The sequence below is a fragment of the Biomphalaria glabrata genome, chromosome 6 (assembly GCF_947242115.1).
Source record: "Biomphalaria glabrata chromosome 6, xgBioGlab47.1, whole genome shotgun sequence".
Lineage (NCBI taxonomy): Eukaryota > Metazoa > Mollusca > Gastropoda > Planorbidae > Biomphalaria > Biomphalaria glabrata.
This window is the reverse complement of record NC_074716.1, coordinates 1,528,330-1,548,631: the sequence shown is the minus strand read 5'-3', so window position 1 is coordinate 1,548,631 and position 20,302 is coordinate 1,528,330. Positions and strand designations below refer to the sequence as shown.

General features: G+C 35.9%; 1 protein-coding gene across 2 annotated transcripts in view; it reads left to right on the top strand.

The window, feature by feature from the left end:
- LOC106068108 (golgin subfamily B member 1-like) overlaps positions 1–18,749 on the top strand; it is a 35,780-nt gene extending 17,031 nt beyond the window's left edge. The window contains exons 2-11 of one of the 2 annotated variants that reach the window (XM_056032442.1): positions 1,385–3,268; positions 4,229–6,340; positions 9,428–11,557; positions 12,999–13,202; positions 13,902–14,048; positions 14,836–14,951; positions 15,443–15,602; positions 16,752–16,812; positions 17,012–17,066; positions 17,354–18,749. In XM_056032442.1, coding sequence (XP_055888417.1) covers positions 1,385–3,268; positions 4,229–6,340; positions 9,428–11,557; positions 12,999–13,202; positions 13,902–14,048; positions 14,836–14,951; positions 15,443–15,602; positions 16,752–16,812; positions 17,012–17,066; positions 17,354–17,486 — 7,002 coding nt within the window. In that variant the 3' untranslated portion in view covers positions 17,487–18,749. The remainder of the gene's footprint in view (positions 1–1,384; positions 3,269–4,228; positions 6,341–9,427; positions 11,558–12,998; positions 13,203–13,901; positions 14,049–14,835; positions 14,952–15,442; positions 15,603–16,751; positions 16,813–17,011; positions 17,067–17,353) is intronic. The other variant, XM_056032441.1, reaches the window with a different exon arrangement.
- Positions 18,750–20,302: the final 1,553 nt, after the last annotated feature.

Here is a 20,302-nt window from a genome sequence, read left to right as displayed (position 1 = left end):
TGCACTAGTGAATAGGATAGCATTACTAACAAGTGGCTTTTACAGACATTAATCGGGAGTATTTTGGGTAACATTTTTCTGGTTTTACTCACTAAATATTGAAGACTTTCTACCTCACTTTGACCTTATTTTAGTTAGGAGATCATTCAAAAACCTTTTTTCAAGATTTCAGGTCTCAAGAATTTTTTTTTTCTCTCTCTCTCTCTTCTCAACATCCAATGCTTTAGTAAAGGGTTTACTAGAATTCAATTAGAATATTATATAGATTTAATATGGTGAATATAAGTATAACTTATCTGTGACTATAATGAATCATGATTGGATGGCTGCTAGGCCGTTTGCTCAAGCATATTTTGTATATATAATTTTTGTCTTTAGGTAACATTATTTCCACCCCTTGTTTCTGGAAGTTAACTTGTATTGAAATTGTTATATCTATCTAGACTGTTCATATTGCTTTAGCCTAATATAGATAATCTATTGGGAACATGTGAGCTAGTAATGTGTTGAAACATACTAACATTAAAATAATGATTGGCAGTAGAGTAGAGATCTAAATAGCATCTAGTGCAAGATTCATTCATACAATATTGCTATATAACTATAAAGTATTGCTACATAACTAACATATAATTCTCTTGATTGTGTCATTGTTCTTAAGTCTTCTTATTTACTTTTCCTCTGTGTGTGGGTGTGTAGAACTAACATATCCTCATTGATTGCCCCAGATACCAGGATGTCAGGGAGAAATTTTTTAGAGCACACAACTTAAAAACACTTCGACAATGTTGACCCTGGGAAGGTACTGGGCTTTGTCTGGGAGGTGGGGCTTGTCTACGAAGATCTGATTTATGAATTGTGAACATTTAATATTTACTTAAGATTTTTACCAAATTATTAAATTTTTATTACCTATACTATTTTAACTGTGAATAGACCTTTTTTTTAATGATTTAACTGTATAGAATTTAGCCCTTGTTATATATAGGGAGAGTGATCCTTAAAGGATTACGGGCACAACATGGCCTAAATTGTGCCGATGTGCCTAAACTCAAAATTGATTGAGTGTTAGTATTTAAGGGAATCCTCTTTGATGCTGTGAAAACATTTATTTTTTGTAAAGTATGTAGTGAATGTTGATTGTATTAACTAAGTGGTTTAATTAAAAATTGTTTCATAGTCTCTTTTAGAAGTAAAACAAAAAATTAGAGAAAGTCAATGAATGTATGGTCAATGATCTAAGAGATCTAATGTGCAACTATTTCTCTGTTGCCTTCCTTCACCCCCTGTGTCCACATACGTCTATTCCTTTATATAACAACCGAGCTTTGATTGCAACTCATTTTGATTAACATTGAAATGTGTTCTTTTGTTTGCTGTTTAGGTTTCCTCCTTGACTCAAAGCCTTGCTGAAATGACCCAAAACTATGAGACGTCTTCCGATGAGCTGAATAAAAAACTTGTAAGCCTACAGGATGATTATAAAGTCCAAGAGCTAAAAATGTCTGAATTACAAATTGAACTCATCTCTCTTCAGCAGAAACTGTTAGAATGCCAGGATTCTTTGCAGGCTGCGAGTTTGAGCAAATCAATTCTAGAAGAGACTCTGAGGACTCGAGAATCCGATTTCACAGAATCGCTTCAAAATGTTCAACGGCAGTTGGAAGAAGAAGTCCAGGCCAAGGTCAACATTCTTGCTCAGAATGAAAAGGAAAAGAAAGAATTGGAAGGGAAAGCAAATCAGTTGAAATCTGATTATGAGCACCAGATAACAGAGTTAATGACTGAACTCACTAATGCCAGGCAGCAGGCCCAATTAGCCAATAATATAGTGCAGACAATGCAAAACTCTTCTTCTCAAAAAGAGCAAGAAACAATGAATGAATTATTCTCTAAGTCAGAAGAAATTTTAGTCCTTCAGCGACAGTTGGAGGTGTCCTTAAAGGAACAGGACAAGGTCAAAAGTGACTTAGAGGCTTCATTAATTGAACAAGCCAAGGTCAAAAGTGACTTAGAGGCTTCATTAATTGAACAAGGCAAGGTCAAAAGTGAATTGGAGGCTTCCTCAATTGAACAAGACAAAGTCAAAAGTGAATTGGAGGCTTCCTTAATTGAACAAGACAAAGTCAAAAGTGAATTGAAGGAATCCTTAATGGAACTTGACAAAATAAAAAGTGACATTGTCTTGTCAGAACAACTGTACTCTCAGACTAAAACAGAGCTAGAGCAGCACTTTGACCAAGTGAGAGATTTCCTCCATGCCACTCTTGGACTTGAAGAGTGTACATTGAATGACTGTTGGAATGCACTCGCCAGCACACTGACCACAATGATCGCAGAAAAACAATACCTCACTGAGCAAATGGTAGACTTGAATCACAAACTAAGTTCACTGGAAGAAGAAAAGAAGGATGGACTGCAACGCTTGTCAGAATTTCAAGCAAGAGAAGATGAACAGAGTGAGAATGAAAGACTTTGTTCCAATCTTAAAAAACGAACGGAGGAGTTTGAACGACTTCAAGAAACCTTTTCTCAATTAGAGAAACAGAAACGAGAAGTTGAAGAAAGGTATAGCTCTCTACAAAATGAACATGTCAAGCTTAATGATTTGTATAGCACTCTACAAAATGAACATGTCAAGCTTAATGATTCGTATAGCTCTCTACAAAATGAACATGTCAAACTAAATGATTTGTATAGCACTCTACAAAATGAACATGTCAAGCTTAATGATTCGTATAGCTCTCTACAAAATGAACATGTCAAACTAAATGATTCGTATAGCACTCTACAAAATGAACATGTCAAACTAAATGATTCGTATAGCTCTCTACAAAATGAACATGTCAAGCTCAATGATTCGTATAGCTCTCTACAAAATGAACATGTCAAACTAAATGATTTGTATAGCTCTCTACAAAATGAACATGTCAAGCTAAATGATTTGTATAGCTCTCTACAAAATGAACATGTCAAACTAAATGATTTGTATAGCACTCTACAAAATGAACATGTCAAACTAAATGATTCGTATAGCACTCTACAAAATGAACATGTCAAACTTAATGATTTGTATAGCTCTCTACAAAATGAACATGCCAAGTTTAATGAAGACCATCAAAGATTGCAAGATCAACTGGTTGCTATACAAAAATTAGAGTCATCTCCAAACTTGTCAGAAACCATCTCACAGAAAGACTCTGAGCTGCTAACAAAGGAATCACACCCATTGACTCAAAGTGAAGACATTCAAAGCTTAACCCAAGAGGTGAGACCAATAATAGTATGCTATTTTTAGCTCATTCACATGACTCTTATCTTAATGTCTAGTAGCCAACCATCAATATAAGTTATTTAATTTGACATGCTTGGTAGATAAGTTTTTATTAATTTTTTTACTCCCCATCCCCACTCTTAAAGAGAAATCCTTGTTAAGCGAATGTATAAATCTACTACACTTTATAATATTCTACTGATAGACCTTTAGATCTAGACCTAGAAGATGATGGGCTAAATGTTTCTGAACAGTAATTTATTAAACTCTTGAATAATATAATACCTACATGTGGAAATAGCCGAAGACTTACAGTCCAGTCAAGATAAATATTTCCTAGTTCTCTAGCCAAATTTAAATTAATTTATTTTGATACTTTGAAAAATTATAACCCTCAAACTAAAGTTACCCAGGATTCAGATCTTAAATTATCAAAATATTTTTTTATCATGGGAGGGTAGGGGGAGAAAGGTTCCCAGTCACTTCATCCCTGGTCACTTCATCCCCAGTCACTTCATCCCCGGTTATTTCATCTCCTGGTCATTTCATCCCCTGGTCACTTCATCCCCCGGTCACTTCATCCCCAATTTAATGTTTTATATATACATACAAGGAATACATTAAATATTGCTCATTTAATGCTTTTTAAAATTACAATTTGTTAGATAAAATGATCAGATGATGAAAATATCAGGGGATGAAATGACCGGGGGATGAACTGACCAGGGGATGAAGTGACCGGGGGATGAAATGACCAGGGATTAAGTGACCGGGGGATGAACTGACCAGGGGATGAAGTGACCGGGGGATGAAATGACCAGGGGATGAAATGACCGGGGATGAAGTGACCGGTCACCCTCACCGGGAGAAAATATCTGCTAGAGTTAAGTATTCTGTTCTGTTGTACATTTAATAAAGATAATATGTAAGATTTTTTTTCCCTCATGCCATCAGATGCTGACCAAGATTGTTACAGAAAAAGATTCGAAAATTACATTTCTTTTGGAGAATATGCAAGAAATGGAAGGACGCTTAATTCAGTTAGAAGAACAGAATCAGTCCCTGGTAGAAAGACATAGTTCAGAGTTAGATCAAGTCAAACAAGAGTTAATCAGCAAAGAGAAAGCCTTTCAGGACAAAGAAATGATTGCCAAAAAAGCCTTGGCCACCGCCAAAAAATTAAAGTTTCAGTTCACTCAAGCCAACAAACAACTGGAAGAGGCTAAAGTGACCATTGATAAGTTGAGTAGAGAGAAAGAGGATCAGCTTACACTAGATAAATCTAGGGATGCAGTAGATAGTCAAGTGAAAGAGACTCACACTAGCAATGACGAGCAAACGAGAGCTGAAACATTACCAGAGTTAGTCAGTCAGCCCAATGAGAGTGTACCTACAGAGGTGATGAGTCTCCAGGAGGAAGTGTCAACATACAGAGAGTACTGTGTCCAGTTACAGCAACAAGTGCAGTCACTTACTGACAATGTGTTTGACAGCGATGCCAAGGTAAAGAAATATCAGAGAGACCTGGAACAGTTGGAGGGCGTGAAGGAAGGTTTGAAAATGACTGTTTCAGAAGTGGAAGCATCCTATTTACAGCTTCAACAAGAACTAGAGAAGGCACAAGCTGATCACATTGCTACCAAAGAAGCAATGGAGCAGCGATGTGTCATTCTTGAAGAACAGGCTGGTCAATGGAAGTCTTTTATTAAGAATTTAGAGCAGGAGCTTCAAGCGAAAGACAACAGAATTCAACAAATGAATGAAGAATTGCATCAGCTTCATAACGTCTATTTGGAGAACACACAATTCAAACTAAGTCTAGAAGGAAAAGAAGAAGAGTTATCTAGTCTGTTGTCAGAACTGGAGTCCAAGAAAGAAGTTTTATCTAAAGAGTTAAACACATCTGACCAATTGAGAACACTGCTTAGTGAAGAACAGGACAGGTTGACTTTGTCTGAAAGGGCATTAGAAGATAAAAACGAGGAACTTAGTCAGCTTCGAGAAAGTATCACGCAGCAAACGACAGACTTTGAATTAAAAGAACAAAGTCTTTTGTCTCAAATCAGTTTTCTGGATCACCAGATAGAAGACCATAAACATCAATTGGTAGAAATGACCGCCTTGCTAGACAAAACTCAGTTAGCCAGAGACCAGGCTGTAAGCCATGCTGATAATTTACAAAAAAGAATTGACCATCAACAGACAGAGATCTCTGAATTGAACCAAATGATAGATTCCTTCAGAGTCCAAGAATTAAAGGCCGGAGAAGACAAAGATGAAGAGCTTAAATCTCTGCAGGCTGCACTAGCTGAGTTTCAGCATCAAGTTGAGGATCAGAGAGTTCAGATAGACTTGTTAGTATCTGGTGACCAGGTGAACGATCACAACAGCATTAACTCCCAAACTATCATTGATAATTTAAATCAAGACATTCATTCTTTGAAGACACAACAAGAAGCTCTAGAAAGTAATTATGACCTTGTTTTAAAGGAAAAGTTAACTCTCGAAGAGGAACACGTTCGTTTGAAGTCAGAACTGAGTGGTCAGTTGGATATTGCTAAGAAGATGCAAGGAATAGTTTCAGACAAACTCTCCCAAGTTGAACACATTCAGTCAGCTTATGAAAAACTGGAGTCAGATTTTAATCGCTTGTCCAGTGAGAGAGATCATCTGGTGGCCAGTATAGACAGTATGAGAGGAGAAATAGAGGGACTAGAACAGATGATTGCTGAGAGTCGGTTGTCAGAGTCAACAGCACAGGAGAAAGTGCTAAAACTTCAGTTAGAGAGAGACCAGTTGAAGTTGGAATTGGACAAGTTGAAAGCTAAACAAGCTCTAGAAAAGGAAACAGTGCAACACTTGGCGAGCGAGGGCACACAGAGAGATGACCTGCAGAGGTCACCTAGTGCTGGTAAAGAACCTCCAGCTATTGCTTCCAAACTAAGAGCATGTGAAGCAGCTTATGAGAAGACAAAAAGCCAGCTCCAAGTGGCGGAAGTGAAATGTGAGAAAATGTTAGTCAAGTTGAAAGCTTTCAAAGACAAAAATGACAAGCTGCAGATTCAGGTACGCTGTTTAAGTGTATAGCCATGTTTGTAAGTGTGTCTATTGATGTTTGTATGTGTGTGTCTACGGATTTCTATTTTAATATAGAAGTATTTACATTATGACTGTATGACTATATAATACATTGGTTTGACCTTTGTCAATTACTATTTGTATAATTGTCTATTTATCCTGTACATTGTTTTACATCTCACCAACACTATGACATTTTTTTCTTCTTGTAAAAAAAAAGGTAGACTAAAATGTATTAATAGTATTGACTAAACAAGCCTTGTGTTTCTTCTACTGACTTGTCATATTGTCTTGTGTTTCTTCTACTGACTTGTCATATTGTCTTGTGTTTCTTCTACTGACTTGTCATATTGTCTTGTGTTTCTTCTACTGACTTGTCATAGTGTCTTGTGTTTCTTCTACTGACTTGTCATAGTGTCTTGTGTTTCTTCTACTAACTTGTCATATTGTCTTGTGTTTCTTCTACTGACTTGTCATATTGTCTTGTGTTTCTTCTACTGACTTGTCATATTGTCTTGTGTTTCTTCTACTAACTTGTCATATTGTCTTGTGTTTCTTCTACTAACTTGTCATATTGTCTTGTGTTTCTTCTACTGACTTGTCATATTGTCTTGTGTTTCTTCTACTAACTTGTCATATTGTCTTGTGTTTCTTCTCATAACTTGTCATATTGTCTTGTGTTTCTTCTCATAACTTTTCATATTGTCTTGTGTTTCTTCTACTGACTTGTCATATTGTCTTGTGTTTCTTCTACTAACTTGTCATATTGTCTTGTGTTTCTTCTACTGACTTGTCATATTGTCTTGTGTTTCTTCTACTGACTTGTCATATTGTCTTGTGTTTCTTCTACTAACTTGTCATATTGTCTTGTGTTTCTTCTACTAACTTGTCATATTGTCTTGTGTTTCTTCTACTGACTTGTCATATTGTCTTGTGTTTCTTCTCATAACTTGTCATATTGTCTTGTGTTTCTTCTACTGACTTGTCATATTGTCTTGTGTTTCTTCTACTGACTTGTCATATTGTCTTGTGTTTCTTCTACTGACTTGTCATATTGTCTTGTGTTTCTTCTCATAACTTGTCATATTGTCTTGTGTTTCTTCTCATAACTTGTCATATTGTCTTGTGTTTCTTCTACTAACTTGTCATATTGTCTTGTGTTTCTTCTACTGACTTGTCATATTGTCTGGTGTTTCTTCTACTAACTTGTCATATTGTCTTGTGTTTCTTCTACTGACTTGTCATATTGTCTTGTGTTTCTTCTACTGACTTGTCATATTGTCTTGTGTTTCTTCTCATAACTTGTCATATTGTCTTTTGTTTCTTCTCATAACTTGTCATATTGTCTTGTGTTTCTTCTACTGACTTGTCATATTGTCTTGTGTTTCTTCTACTGACTTGTCATATTGTCTTGTGTTTCTTCTACTGACTTGTCATATTGTCTTGTGTTTCTTCTCATAACTTGTCATATTGTCTTGTGTTTCTTCTACTAACTTTTCATATTGCTTTGTGTTTCTTCTCATAACTTGTCATATTGTCTTGTGTTTCTTCTCATAACTTGTCATATTGTCTTGTGTTTCTTCTACTGACTTGTCATATTGTCTTGTGTTTCTTCTACTAACTTGTCATATTGTCTTGTGTTTCTTCTACTGACTTGTCATATTGTCTGGTGTTTCTTCTACTAACTTGTCATATTGTCTTGTGTTTCTTCTACTGACTTGTCATATTGTCTTGTGTTTCTTCTCATAACTTGTCATATTGTCTTGTGTTTCTTCTCATAACTTGTCATATTGTCTTGTGTTTCTTCTCATAACTTGTCATATTGTCTTGTGTTTCTTCTCATAACTTGTCATATTGTCTTGTGTTTCTTCTCATAACTTGTCATATTGTCTTGTGTTTCTTCTCATAACTTGTCATATTGTCTTGTGTTTCTTCTCATAACTTGTCATATTGTCTTGTGTTTCTTCTCATAACTTTTCATATTGTCTTGTGTTTCTTCTACTGACTTGTCATATTGTCTTATGTTTCTTCTCATAACTTTTCATATTGTCTTGTGTTTCTTCTACTGACTTGTCATATTGTCTTGTGTTTCTTCTCATAACTTGTCATATTGTCTTGTGTTTCTTCTCATAACTTTTCATATTGTCTTGTGTTTCTTCTACTGACTTGTCATATTGTCTTATGTTTCTTCTCATAACTTTTCATATTGTCTTGTGTTTCTTCTACTGACTTGTCATATTGTCTTGTGTTTCTTCTACTGACTTGTCATATTGTCTTGTGTTTCTTCTACTAACTTGTCATATTGTCTTGTGTTTCTTCTACTGACTTGTCATATTGTCTTATCTTTCTTCTCATAACTTGTCATATTGTCTTGTTTCTTCTACTGACTTGTCATATTGTCTTGTGTTTCTTCTCATAACTTGTCATAATGTCTTGTGTTTCTTCTACTAACTTGTCATATTGTCTTGTTTTTCTTCTACTAACTTGTCATATTGTCTTGTGTTTCTTCTCATAACTTTTCATATTGTCTTGTGTTTCTTCTACTGACTTGTCATATTGTCTTATGTTTCTTCTCATAACTTTTCATATTGTCTTGTGTTTCTTCTACTGACTTGTCATATTGTCTTGTGTTTCTTCTACTGACTTGTCATATTGTCTTGTGTTTCTTCTACTAACTTGTCATATTGTCTTGTGTTTCTTCTACTGACTTGTCATATTGTCTTATGTTTCTTCTCATAACTTGTCATATTGTCTTGTTTCTTCTACTGACTTGTCATATTGTCTTGTGTTTCTTCTCATAACTTGTCATATTGTCTTGTGTTTCTTCTACTAACTTGTCATATTGTCTTGTGTTTCTTCTACTGACTTGTCATATTGTCTTATGTTTCTTCTCATAACTTGTCATATTGTCTTGTTTCTTCTACTGACTTGTCATATTGTCTTGTGTTTCTTCTCATAACTTGTCATATTGTCTTGTGTTTCTTCTACTAACTTGTAATTTTGTCTTGTGTTTCTTCTACTAACTTGTCATATTGTCTTGTTTTTCTTCTACTAATTTTTCATGTTGTCTTCTAGGTGGATGAACTACAACAACAACTGGCTGGAAACTCTCCGCAAAGAGATTCCAGTCTTAGAGAAGAACGTCGCCGACTGGAGGAACAAGTTATCTCCCTTAACAACAAACTGCGACAGATTGAAACTTACAATGGGCAACTTATTTTTGAAAATGCCTCCATTAAAACTCAGCTAAAAAAAGAACAGGAATCTGAACATTCTTACAAAAGTGACCTTGAACTGTCTAGGGCCCAATGTGAGGCATTAGAGAGACAGATTGTTGAATTAAAGAAAGAGTTGTCAGACTCAGCCCTTAACTTCAATACACAGATCATGGACCTGACATCAAAACATGATGAGGAGATGGCAGAGTTGAAGAAAGAGGAAGAACTGGGAAAGGCTGTGTTTTCACAAGAGATGAGTAGATTGTCTGAAGCGCTTGATAATTCCAGAAGAGAAGCACAGTTTGCCATGACAGCAGAAGTTGCTAAAGTGAAAGAGACTTTGAATGTGGAAATATCAAGTCTACAAAATGCACTGGAAGCCAGCAGGTCTGACTGTGCACATGCTGAAGAAGAGAGAAACACTGAACAAAAAAATGTGATCACTTTGAAATCTGAGCTGTCTAATTTAAAGGAAGAAATATCCAAACTGAACGCCCAGCTAGAGATTGCTGAAGTGAAAGCTCTCGAATCTGAGACTCGGGTGCTGAAGATGAAAGACGAGTTGCTGGAAGAAGAAAGAGTCCGTCAGGTCAGGGTTGAAGGTCAGGCAGCAGTGGAGCATACTGAGCTTACATCTCTAAAGAGTCAGCTGGAAACCCTTCAGTTACAATATACTACTTTATCTCATGACAATGACAGCTACCAGGCTCTGGTTACCTCTCTGACTAGCAGCAATGCTGCATTAAAACAAGAATGTGAACAACTCAGGTTTAAGTCAAAAGATAGTCAATCTGTGCAGGAGACAGACAGACTAAGACAGTTGCTGACTGAGATGGAACAGGAGAGGGATGAGTTACGGGAAGAATTTGAAGGAGTCAGGGAAGAGCTAGTTGAGCTGAGAAGAGAGAAAGTTTCTCTGACACAACAATTGAGTGAATTGACCACTACTGTCCAACAGTTGACAGACAAAATTGTCAATCTGGAATCTCTTCGCTCAGCCCAAACTCCTTTGAACATTGAAGACAATGTGAAAGTGGAGCGTGTGTTACCTCTGGGTCAAGGGGTCAACATCACAGAGACAGAGGGGATAGAAAGTAAACTTTCCGACCTAAAAGAAGAACTGTCTGCGGCATTAAAAGAAAATCATCAACTGAAAGCTACTGTCAGTGGACTGAATTGGAAGCTGGAGGAAGCCTGTAATTTAGAACAAGAAGTTGAAGACCTTCAGACAGAGCTCTCTTCATCGAACATGGAAAAGAAAATTCTAAGTCACGACCTTGAGGAGGTCAGAGGTGAGATGTCTGCCCTGCAGACAGACAAACATCTGCTGATGAAGGAAGTAGAGAGACTCAGTGAAATTGTTGACGGTCAGGATCGCAAAGGTTCCGGTGATGGTCGACCGACTAAAGTTCAGAGGTCAGCAAGTGAGGAAGTACTGCAGTTTCTGGCTGCTAAAGATGCTGAGATTAGCCAAATCCAGTCATTGCTAGATGATCAATCTAAACAAGTTTTGACTGGATTAAAAGAAATTGAACTAAGGGAAGGTATTATTGCAGAGAAAGAGGAGCAGATTTCAAAGTTGCAAAAAGAAGTTTTATTCCTTCAGATGAATTTGAAAGAGCTGGAACTCAAAAACAGCTCATTGACAGCTGAGCTAAAGTCCGCTGACAGGGAACTTACGAAAAGACTTGAGCATTTTAATCTCAAACTAGACACTGTCAAGTCTCTTGAAGCGGACTTTGATTCTTTAAATGTGGACTTTAATACAGTTCTAGAAGAGAAGAGAGACATGGCTAAGGAGATTGAAGATCTTCATAACAAGATTGGGCAACTTATGACTCAGCAGCAAGAAGTGACATTCAACCAAGAGCAACAGGAGCATGTACTCAGGGAAAAAGAAGCTCTGCAGAGAAGAGTTGTGGAACTTGAAACTACTGAAGGCAGTTTCCTGCTAGAGAATGCCAGGATGAAACAAGAGGTGGACAGAGTAAGTCCTTTGATTCTAAACTGTTGCTTGTGATGGTGTTAGAATAGAATGGAAAATGTCAAGATTTGCTAATGAAACCATATTTTGTCTATACAGACAAGTAACCCCCCTTAGTAATGTTGAATTAGTCCTCCCATACACACAAAACTTGTAGTATTACTCAGTCACTCCACCTGATCCAATTACTTCCCCAGCCTGAAACCTCATTTACCAAACACTATTTCCCACAACCACTCCCCATTTGTGCAGGTATTTTGCATTTAACGCTTCCTGCTCAACTTTAGATATTAGAACTAATAATTAGTATAAAGAATTTTTTTCATGAAAGATGTCTTTCCAAAACACATACGATTCTGAAAGACAACCTGCACCCATTAAGCCACTTATTACATCAGATCTGGACAAAGTGGTTGTCTCCTTTCCATTAGGACTAAAAAAAAAACTCATTTATCCCACTTACGGTCAGTGTTACAAGGTCATCGAGCAGTACAGAGAAGTCTTTAATTCCTAAAGCGCTGGTTGTCAGTGTAATTGTGTTTCGTGTGTGAATGTTGCTCTTATTTGCATGTATAGTAATTGTTACAGTAGTTACGCTGAGGTGGGGTTAGGGTTGTAGTCAAACTGAATTTCCATTTGATTGGAACAATAAAATTTATCTGCCACTACTGCCTTTGGGAAATATCTCCCTTAAGAACTACCTTCCATGCTACTTTAACATGCAGCTCAAACGGCACTAGAACTTTTCCTACACGTGCACATCAGCAGGGGAAGTAATTAAACTAAAACTGTGTAGTAGTATTTTATTATATTTTCTTGACTAGATTATATTTCCCAACTTTTTTCTTGGACACTTTGAGCTGTTATTTGATTTGAAATAAATATTTGACAATGCCCTCTGTTGAATGTGTCCTAGAATAGCCAGTTTACTACATAATACCACCATGCAATGCAACACCTACACCTGATACCAAAGAGTAAGAGTAAAAGCCATATCTACATAAAACAAAGGCCTGCAATACTGGAGTCCACTAACTCAAAACACAGATGCACTCTAATAAAAAGCCACTTTTTGTTGTTTTTTTCCTCCCCCGCCCCCAGCTTTATATCCCATTGGTGGGAAGCGTGGTCGAGAGGCCAAGTGCGCTTGAACTTGGCTTGGCTTGGCTTGGCTACCTAGAAGGGGGCTCGAGGTTCGACACCCGACTCTGGCAGAGTTGTGTTTACTGAGCGCCTAAAGGCAGCACGGAAAACCAACTCCTAGATACCCCCTCCCCCCCCCACAGGTCCACAAATGAGATTGGACCAAAAGCGCTCTGAGCATGCTATAAGCATGAAAGTAGCGCTATATAAAAGCTATAGTAATAATAGTAATAATTGTCTTTTGAATTCTCCATCTGTGTAACTAAAAAATTGTTGACTTAAATGAATATTTTGTGTTCAGCTGAGGGCAGTGCTACAGCAAGCTGAGTTTGTTAAAGAATCACTGAGCAGTCATCAAGACAGTGGAGTCGGTGGCTCACTCGGCAAAGTTCAGGCTCAGTTCTCCGAGGTGGTGGAGGAGAGGAATAGAATAATGATCCAACTGAACGACGCAGAACATAGACTCAAACAAAGAGAGGCAAGGTGTCAGCAGTTGGCAATGCAGGTAGTCTTACAATGCACTTTTAATACCCATGGACTCTTCACTTAACGACTACAATCTTTTTCTATGCTTGATATAAGAACATTTGAGATTGAGTTTGAAACGAAGCTTATAATTATAATAACTGTCGGAATGGGGGGGTGGGGGGGATTCTTTTACACTTTTTTTCTTCTCCAACTTCCCATTCTCGGATAAATGAACGTTTACACTATTATTCCTTCTCGATGATGACACATGAATCAATTTGAACAAATAACCAATTAGTTTATCAATTGGTGGCAATTAATAATTTTGTTTTATAAAGACAATGGGGAGATAAAACTTGCAATATTGAGAGCTATGCCATTGTTTGAACGGAGCTCTCTCTTCTCTCAATGTAAGCTTTGTCTTTACAAAGTATATTTATATTTTGTTTGTTTTATATTTGTATTTGGTGAGTTGTGCTCAAAGTCGTCAGTTCTCGAGAGTATCATTTAGAAACAACTGATTGGTACACAGCTTTTTCTCATTTTTAAAAAAAAATTTTTTTTCAATTGTTCCCCACCCCCTCCCCAAATCCAAAAAAAAAAAAAGAGCGAAAGAAAACCTATTTACATCCGAAAGTTTATCTAATCATTAAGAGAACAAAAATAATAATTTGCTGTTTCGTTGTTTTTTTTTTTTTTTTTTTTTTTTGCTATAAAATATAAATTTGTCGTACAGGTAAGCCAACTGGCTGAAGACAGAGGTTATCTAAATAGCCAACTGGCCAACATTTCCAAGTCTCTGAGAGAAAAAGAACAAGAATGGATAGCCATTAGACAGCAGTATGGCGAATTATATCAAGCCTACATAGCTGTTCAGTCAAAGGTTAGATCCTGAATCTAGTACTTTGGAATGTATGAAATGTAGCTAGTAATTTTATTAGTAAGTAACATTGCAAGACTTAGCACACCAAACGCACAACACAAAAACACCCCCAAATAAGACAAGTTTTCTAAATGGTCTAAATGTGATGATATATTTGAGTGCCAGATGACATGCATTTCTCATGTTCTAATTTTTTATATGCCTCTCTATTACACAATATCAGAATTCTCAAAACAATCTTGTGATGCCAAGGATACTACTTCAAAGTGTAAACTCAAAACCGAAATCTTCTTTAAATAAATACAAATCTTTTATTCTGGAACTTGGAATCACTTTAACAATATACACACTACATAAAGAACAATTCAATTTAATTTCTTTTATTCTAGTCGCATCTCTGAATATGCAAATCTTTAAATACTACCCCTTGCCCCCTCTAGCATCATCCAAACTATTTTTAAAGATAATGAAAAAAGCCATTGTTTTAAATATACTTGTCCATTACTTGTCAACAACTTACAACCATGTGGCTATGCAAACTACATAAGAATTTGATAACTTTTAATTTTGGACTTAATCCAAATATGTTTATGTCTTGACCAAGTCTATTAGGTAGATATGGAGATGTGACTCACAGTGGTTCTCAACCTAGGATATCTTGAAGACAGGTCATAAATTGTTTTCGGGAGGCTGACCAGCAAGTTTAATCATTAAGTTAGACATTCTGTGAGATACTATAGAAACATTTACCAAATGTATTACTCTAGACAATGTTTATTTATTGCAGACTGCTGAATTAGAAAGAAGGATCGCTTTAGATTCTGTTCAGAAGGAGTTGGAAGAAGAGGAGACAGCAGCAGAAGCTGATCAGGTTAAAGGTCAAACAGACCAAGCCTTAAAAAGGTAAACAATTTGATCCGTTGTGTAACTGTCTTGCATTGAATCTCTTTATTTGATTAGATTAGAGATGACCTCAATTGTATGACTTCAGTTGTTTGTGCTGGTAGTAACTATTTCTAGACATCATTTTAAAAAATATTACATGCTAACCCTATCTTATATGATACAGAAGTTACTTCAAAAAAGATGATTATGTTCTACTCGTCATGCATGTTAACCAATGACTTAAATTCTATCCTCTAATAGCACTAGGGATGCTAACACTAATTAACAGTCAAACATTAAAGAATGTGAAGTATTTGTTGTATATTTGTGACTCAATAAAAAGCTGGTTGATATACATTCAAGAAAGTTATTTTTTTATCCTTGTATAACTGTCTTCATGAATAAAAAAAAAGCATGAGTGCAAGTTAGCATTGTGTCTTTGAAGCATAGTTAATTGAATTATTTCCCACAAGTCACTGCCTATTTTACTAAACTTAATGTATTTTCAGGATTGAAGAGCTCCAGTCTATGTATTCTAACTTAGAAGAGTCTCACTCCGCACTAAGTACCAGTCTGATCAGAGAAAGAACATTGAGGGAACAACTTGAAAGGGAGCTTGGGGAAGCTCAAGAACAAATCAAACTTTTAGCAGCTGGAGAAAACAGAGAGGTGAATACTGGTCATTTACTCTAGACAATAGTTCATTATTGAGAAACCAATACCAATGAAAAAACTCCACTATGTGGAACTGTTTCTTATTCATAAATATGAAAGTTAAAAAAAAATAACTTTTTTTTTTACATAATTGTTTTGGCAACAAAATAGCTTAGTGATTTTAGCAAGCAAAATGTATTATATTTTATGTAAATAAAACACAGCTATTAAATGGTTTCTCCAATATTTTCCTCCCTTCCAAATCTTGGAATTAAATGAAGTTTCATTTTTTTTGACAAAGCAGTAAAAAAAAAATCAAAACTTGTCCACCTTTATTTTGCCCAACTGACCTCAGGCTCCCAGTGAGCTGGGTGGACTCAAGAGCCTCTTGAAAATTCCAAATCCCAGTCTTCACTGAGATTCTAACCTGAGACTCCTCATTTCAGAAGACAGTCAACCACCACACCCACCAATTACCAAAAATACTATTTAAAAAATCGTAGGACCCAGACACTTATCCATTCCTTTCTTTAGAAGTGACACTTTAATGTAATGTAGGTCATGGCATATAATAATAAAAGGCATATTAGATTCCAAAGCTTAATGAAAAATGGCAGTAGTTCATATATGCATACCCAGACATTACACACATTCATTCTGACTTGATGATCATGTTGACCTGTTCCTTTATTTCTAGGTTTATCTTTTATATCAGACAGACAACATGCTACACCACTTTTAAGAAGAACATTAAGACCCATCTGTTTAAAACTTTTTTAGATTAACTGTCATTTTAGCTCTCGTGTTTTTGTTTGTAATGTTGTTACAGCGCCTTGAGCCTACATTTTGTTTGTTAACAGCGCTTTATAAATAAAATTATTATTATTATTATTATTATTCATTCTGACTTGATGATCATGTTGACCTGTTCCTTTATTTTTAGGTTTATCTTTTATTTCTAGGTTTATCTTTTATATCAGACAGACAACATGCTACACCACTTTTAAGAAGAACATTAAGACCCATCTGTTTAAAACTTTTTTAGATTAACTGTCATTTTAGCTGTCGTGTTTGTGTTTGAGCCTACATTTTGTTTGTTAACAGCGCTTTATAAATAAAATTATTTTTAAATTATTATTATCTATGTTTATCTTTAATTTCTAGGTTTATCTTCAGTTAGAGGAAGACAATGAGATGAGAATCAGGGAAACTTCCACTATGTTAAGTAAGTTATTGTAGTCACATGTATCTTAAATTTATCATTGTAGTCACCTGTACCTTAAACTAGTCATTGTAGTCACCTGTATCTTAATTAGTCATTGTAGTCACCTGTATCTTAAATTAGTCATTGTAGTCACCTGTATCTTAAATTAGTCATTGTTGTCAACTGTATGTTTAGTGATTGTATTCGCCTCTTATTTCAGCTCGCCATGGCATGGGCTACTGTAGTCGTGTTCACAGTTGGCTTAAAGTGAAAAAGTAAGTTCCTCTTTCTAGACATATCTGTTCAATGTATTGATATTGTCTTGTTTTCTTTTAGTATCGTTTAGACACAAAGATAACATGACAGGGAACCTTAATGTTTTAGTGTGTTTTCTGAGTGATATGTCAGTATTGTCAGCTGCAGCTGTCTGCTAGTGTGAGTTATGTTTGGCAGATGTGTTTGTCTGGCTTATGTGATGGTACAGTAATCTGTTAGTGTGGGTTTTGTCTGAGTGTTCTGTAATGTGCTTGCATGATGTACACTACATCTGTCCATCTAACAGGGACTACTTCTCATTTTCCAGTCGACAGCTGACTAGAGTGATGCGCCTGAGGCCAGGATTGAGAACCATTATCTGGATTTACTTTGCCTTCATCCACTTCTTGTTGATTGGCTGTTTCAGTGGATTTTTGTGATCATGTAGATAATTAACCAATCAAGTATTGTACAGTGACCTGTAGACTTTATGTATATATATATATATTATATATTTCATACCATGTCTATTTCATGTTATTTAAAATGTATGTTCCAATATTGAATGACTAACATCTAATGCACCATTTCTGTTGGTGCACAGTGTATAGGGCAGTGATTGATAAAAAATGTTTTGTGTTCATGTCAAAAGTTGTGCTTTCAGCCCTGGATTTATTTCTTACATGTTAAACTGTTTTCATTCAGCATTGAGACTCTTCATTTTTATCATATGTGAACTTGATGGTTTTGGTACTTTTATGTTAGTGACTCTACAGTCTGTTTTTTTTTTTTTTTTTTGTTGGTCATAGTTTTGACACAGTTTTAAAGTAGCTGTAACTGCATAATTAGCAAATGTTAGGTTTCACATATATACTGTTAGATTACCATTCTATGAATGTAGTGACACTGTTACATACAACATATTTACCTACAGAAAAAAATGTAACTTTTATATATATATGCTTCATAATCCATTCTGTCCATTAAAATGAACTTTTAAAAGTCAAGATACTTTTTTTGTTTTCTAGACACTAAGGCATTTTAGTGCTTTGTTTTTTGTTTTTTCATAGATCTTACATTGATCATTCTATTTATAGATATAATTTTGACCATTGTTTTTTTTTTACAGATATAACATTGATCTATTTATTTATTCACAATTGTGTGAAACTGATGTTTTATATTTATTTTGTAACTGCCAGTTTTGGTCAGGGTGAAGGTCAGGCTGTAGTTGTGTATATCTTCTATCAGTTAGCCAGACTTCTATAACATTCCATGCACTGAGATGAAGTGCGTCGAGGGTTGAAGCCTTTACCTGGACCCTGAGAACCCCCCTGGGGCATTGAGAAAGATTTCTTCCATCATCCAGAAATGAAGCAGAGACTCTTCAATCTAAAGGTTCACTTTGGATTAAGTTCACACTATCACAGACAGCAATCGCTGGGGGAGGGGGTAATTTATATATGACGACCCATTTAGTGGGAGCAGTTTCACTCCACCTAAAAGAGACACACTGAAGACATCTCCCATGCATTCCATGCACCAGACTTGTGGTTGTGACTGAGTTTAGAACCAGTTCTTTCAATGATTCAAGTTCTACATGTATAAAGATTTGTTCTTAGATCTAATGTACTTTGCTTTTCTTTGTTTTTTTGTCAAGTGGTGATTGTTGATTTAATAAAGAGAAATTTTAATGAGTGATATGGATGGTCTTCTTGTTACATTTCTTTATGTAAAAACAAACAAAATGTCTTAGTGTAGTTCAATAAAAATATCATTATTTGCACCATATTATACAATGCACTGGTTCAGTTGCCAAATGACTATAGATTATCTAAATGAGATGCGAGTCACCCATGATCACATTCTGAAAGCCAGCCAACATCTGTTCTTGAAAGGTGATCAAGAGCTCTACCACATCGGGTTTGATTTCAAAGAGGTACGTGTTCGGATCTTCCTCTTCATCCACTAGGGCTTGCCGGAGACGTTCTTTTAAGAGTTTCGTTGTTCCTTTCGTAGTACTTGAGTACTCGCCATTTCAGCTCTTGTTTCAGTTCTTTCAGATTCAGTTCATCTAGCAGTTTTACAGAAGCCATAGGAAATCCCACTTCAAGACCCCAGTGTTACGTTTCTCTCTCTCCTACTCAGGCCTTCTGTAAACACTGCTAAACACAACACAGCCCATCTAACACATCAAGAACTTGACAACAAGAGCTCTGGTTAATGTGGTACTTTAATAATAAGTGAATAAGTAGATAACAGCCAATACTAGACTATTGGCAACACATCAACAACTTAAATGTTACATTGTACATCACCGTACAAAACTCTACTGTCTCTATCTCTTCCTGGACTCGTACATAACACTTGAGGACTCAACCAGGACCGACTTCATGGCTGACTAACAGTCCTGGTATCCTTATCTTCTTATCTTATCTTATATAATACAGACGTTACTTCAAAAAAGAAGATGATTACGTCCTACGCGTCATGCATTTAGTCATGCATATTAACCAATGACTTAAATTCTGCCAAGTCACTGGTTTTCCTGGCTAGCTCAGGCAACCCATTCCATGCTCTAATAGCACTAGGGAAGAAGGAGTATTTGTACAAATTTGTCCTAGCATATGGGACGAGGAATGTGCCTTTATCTTTGTGTCTTTCAGAGTATTTTATTAAATTTTGTATTTGAAGATTATGGTTCAGTGTTTTATGTATGATTGCTACTTTAGGCCTACTTTTGAGCCTTCTGTCCTGAAGGCTTTCTAAATTTAGTGATTTTACTAAAGGTGTTACACTAGTCAAATGTGAATATTCGTTTGTTATGAATCGCACTGCTCTATTTTGTGTCTGTTCCAGTTTCTTAATGTTTTCTTGAGTTGAGGGGTCCCAAACAGAGGATGCATATTCTATTATTGGCCTAACCAAGGTTAAATAACATTTTAGTTTTATGTTCTTATTTGATTTATAGAAATTTCTTTTATTAAATCCTAATGCTTTGTTTGATTTTTTTTTTGTAGTTTCATCAATACGTGGATTCCATGACAGTTTTTCATTTATTATAACACCTAGGTATTTTGCGTTTTTAGTCTGTGTTACTGGTTTGCCATGAATAAGATAAGTGGAATTAATTTGTTTTAGTTATCCAGTCTTGAACTGCCACTTTCTTACACACTGTGTCTCTGGTCTTCGCAGGCCTATGATCAGATGACCATAATACTTGTCATATTTGCGTGCAAAGTTCATACCAGTACTG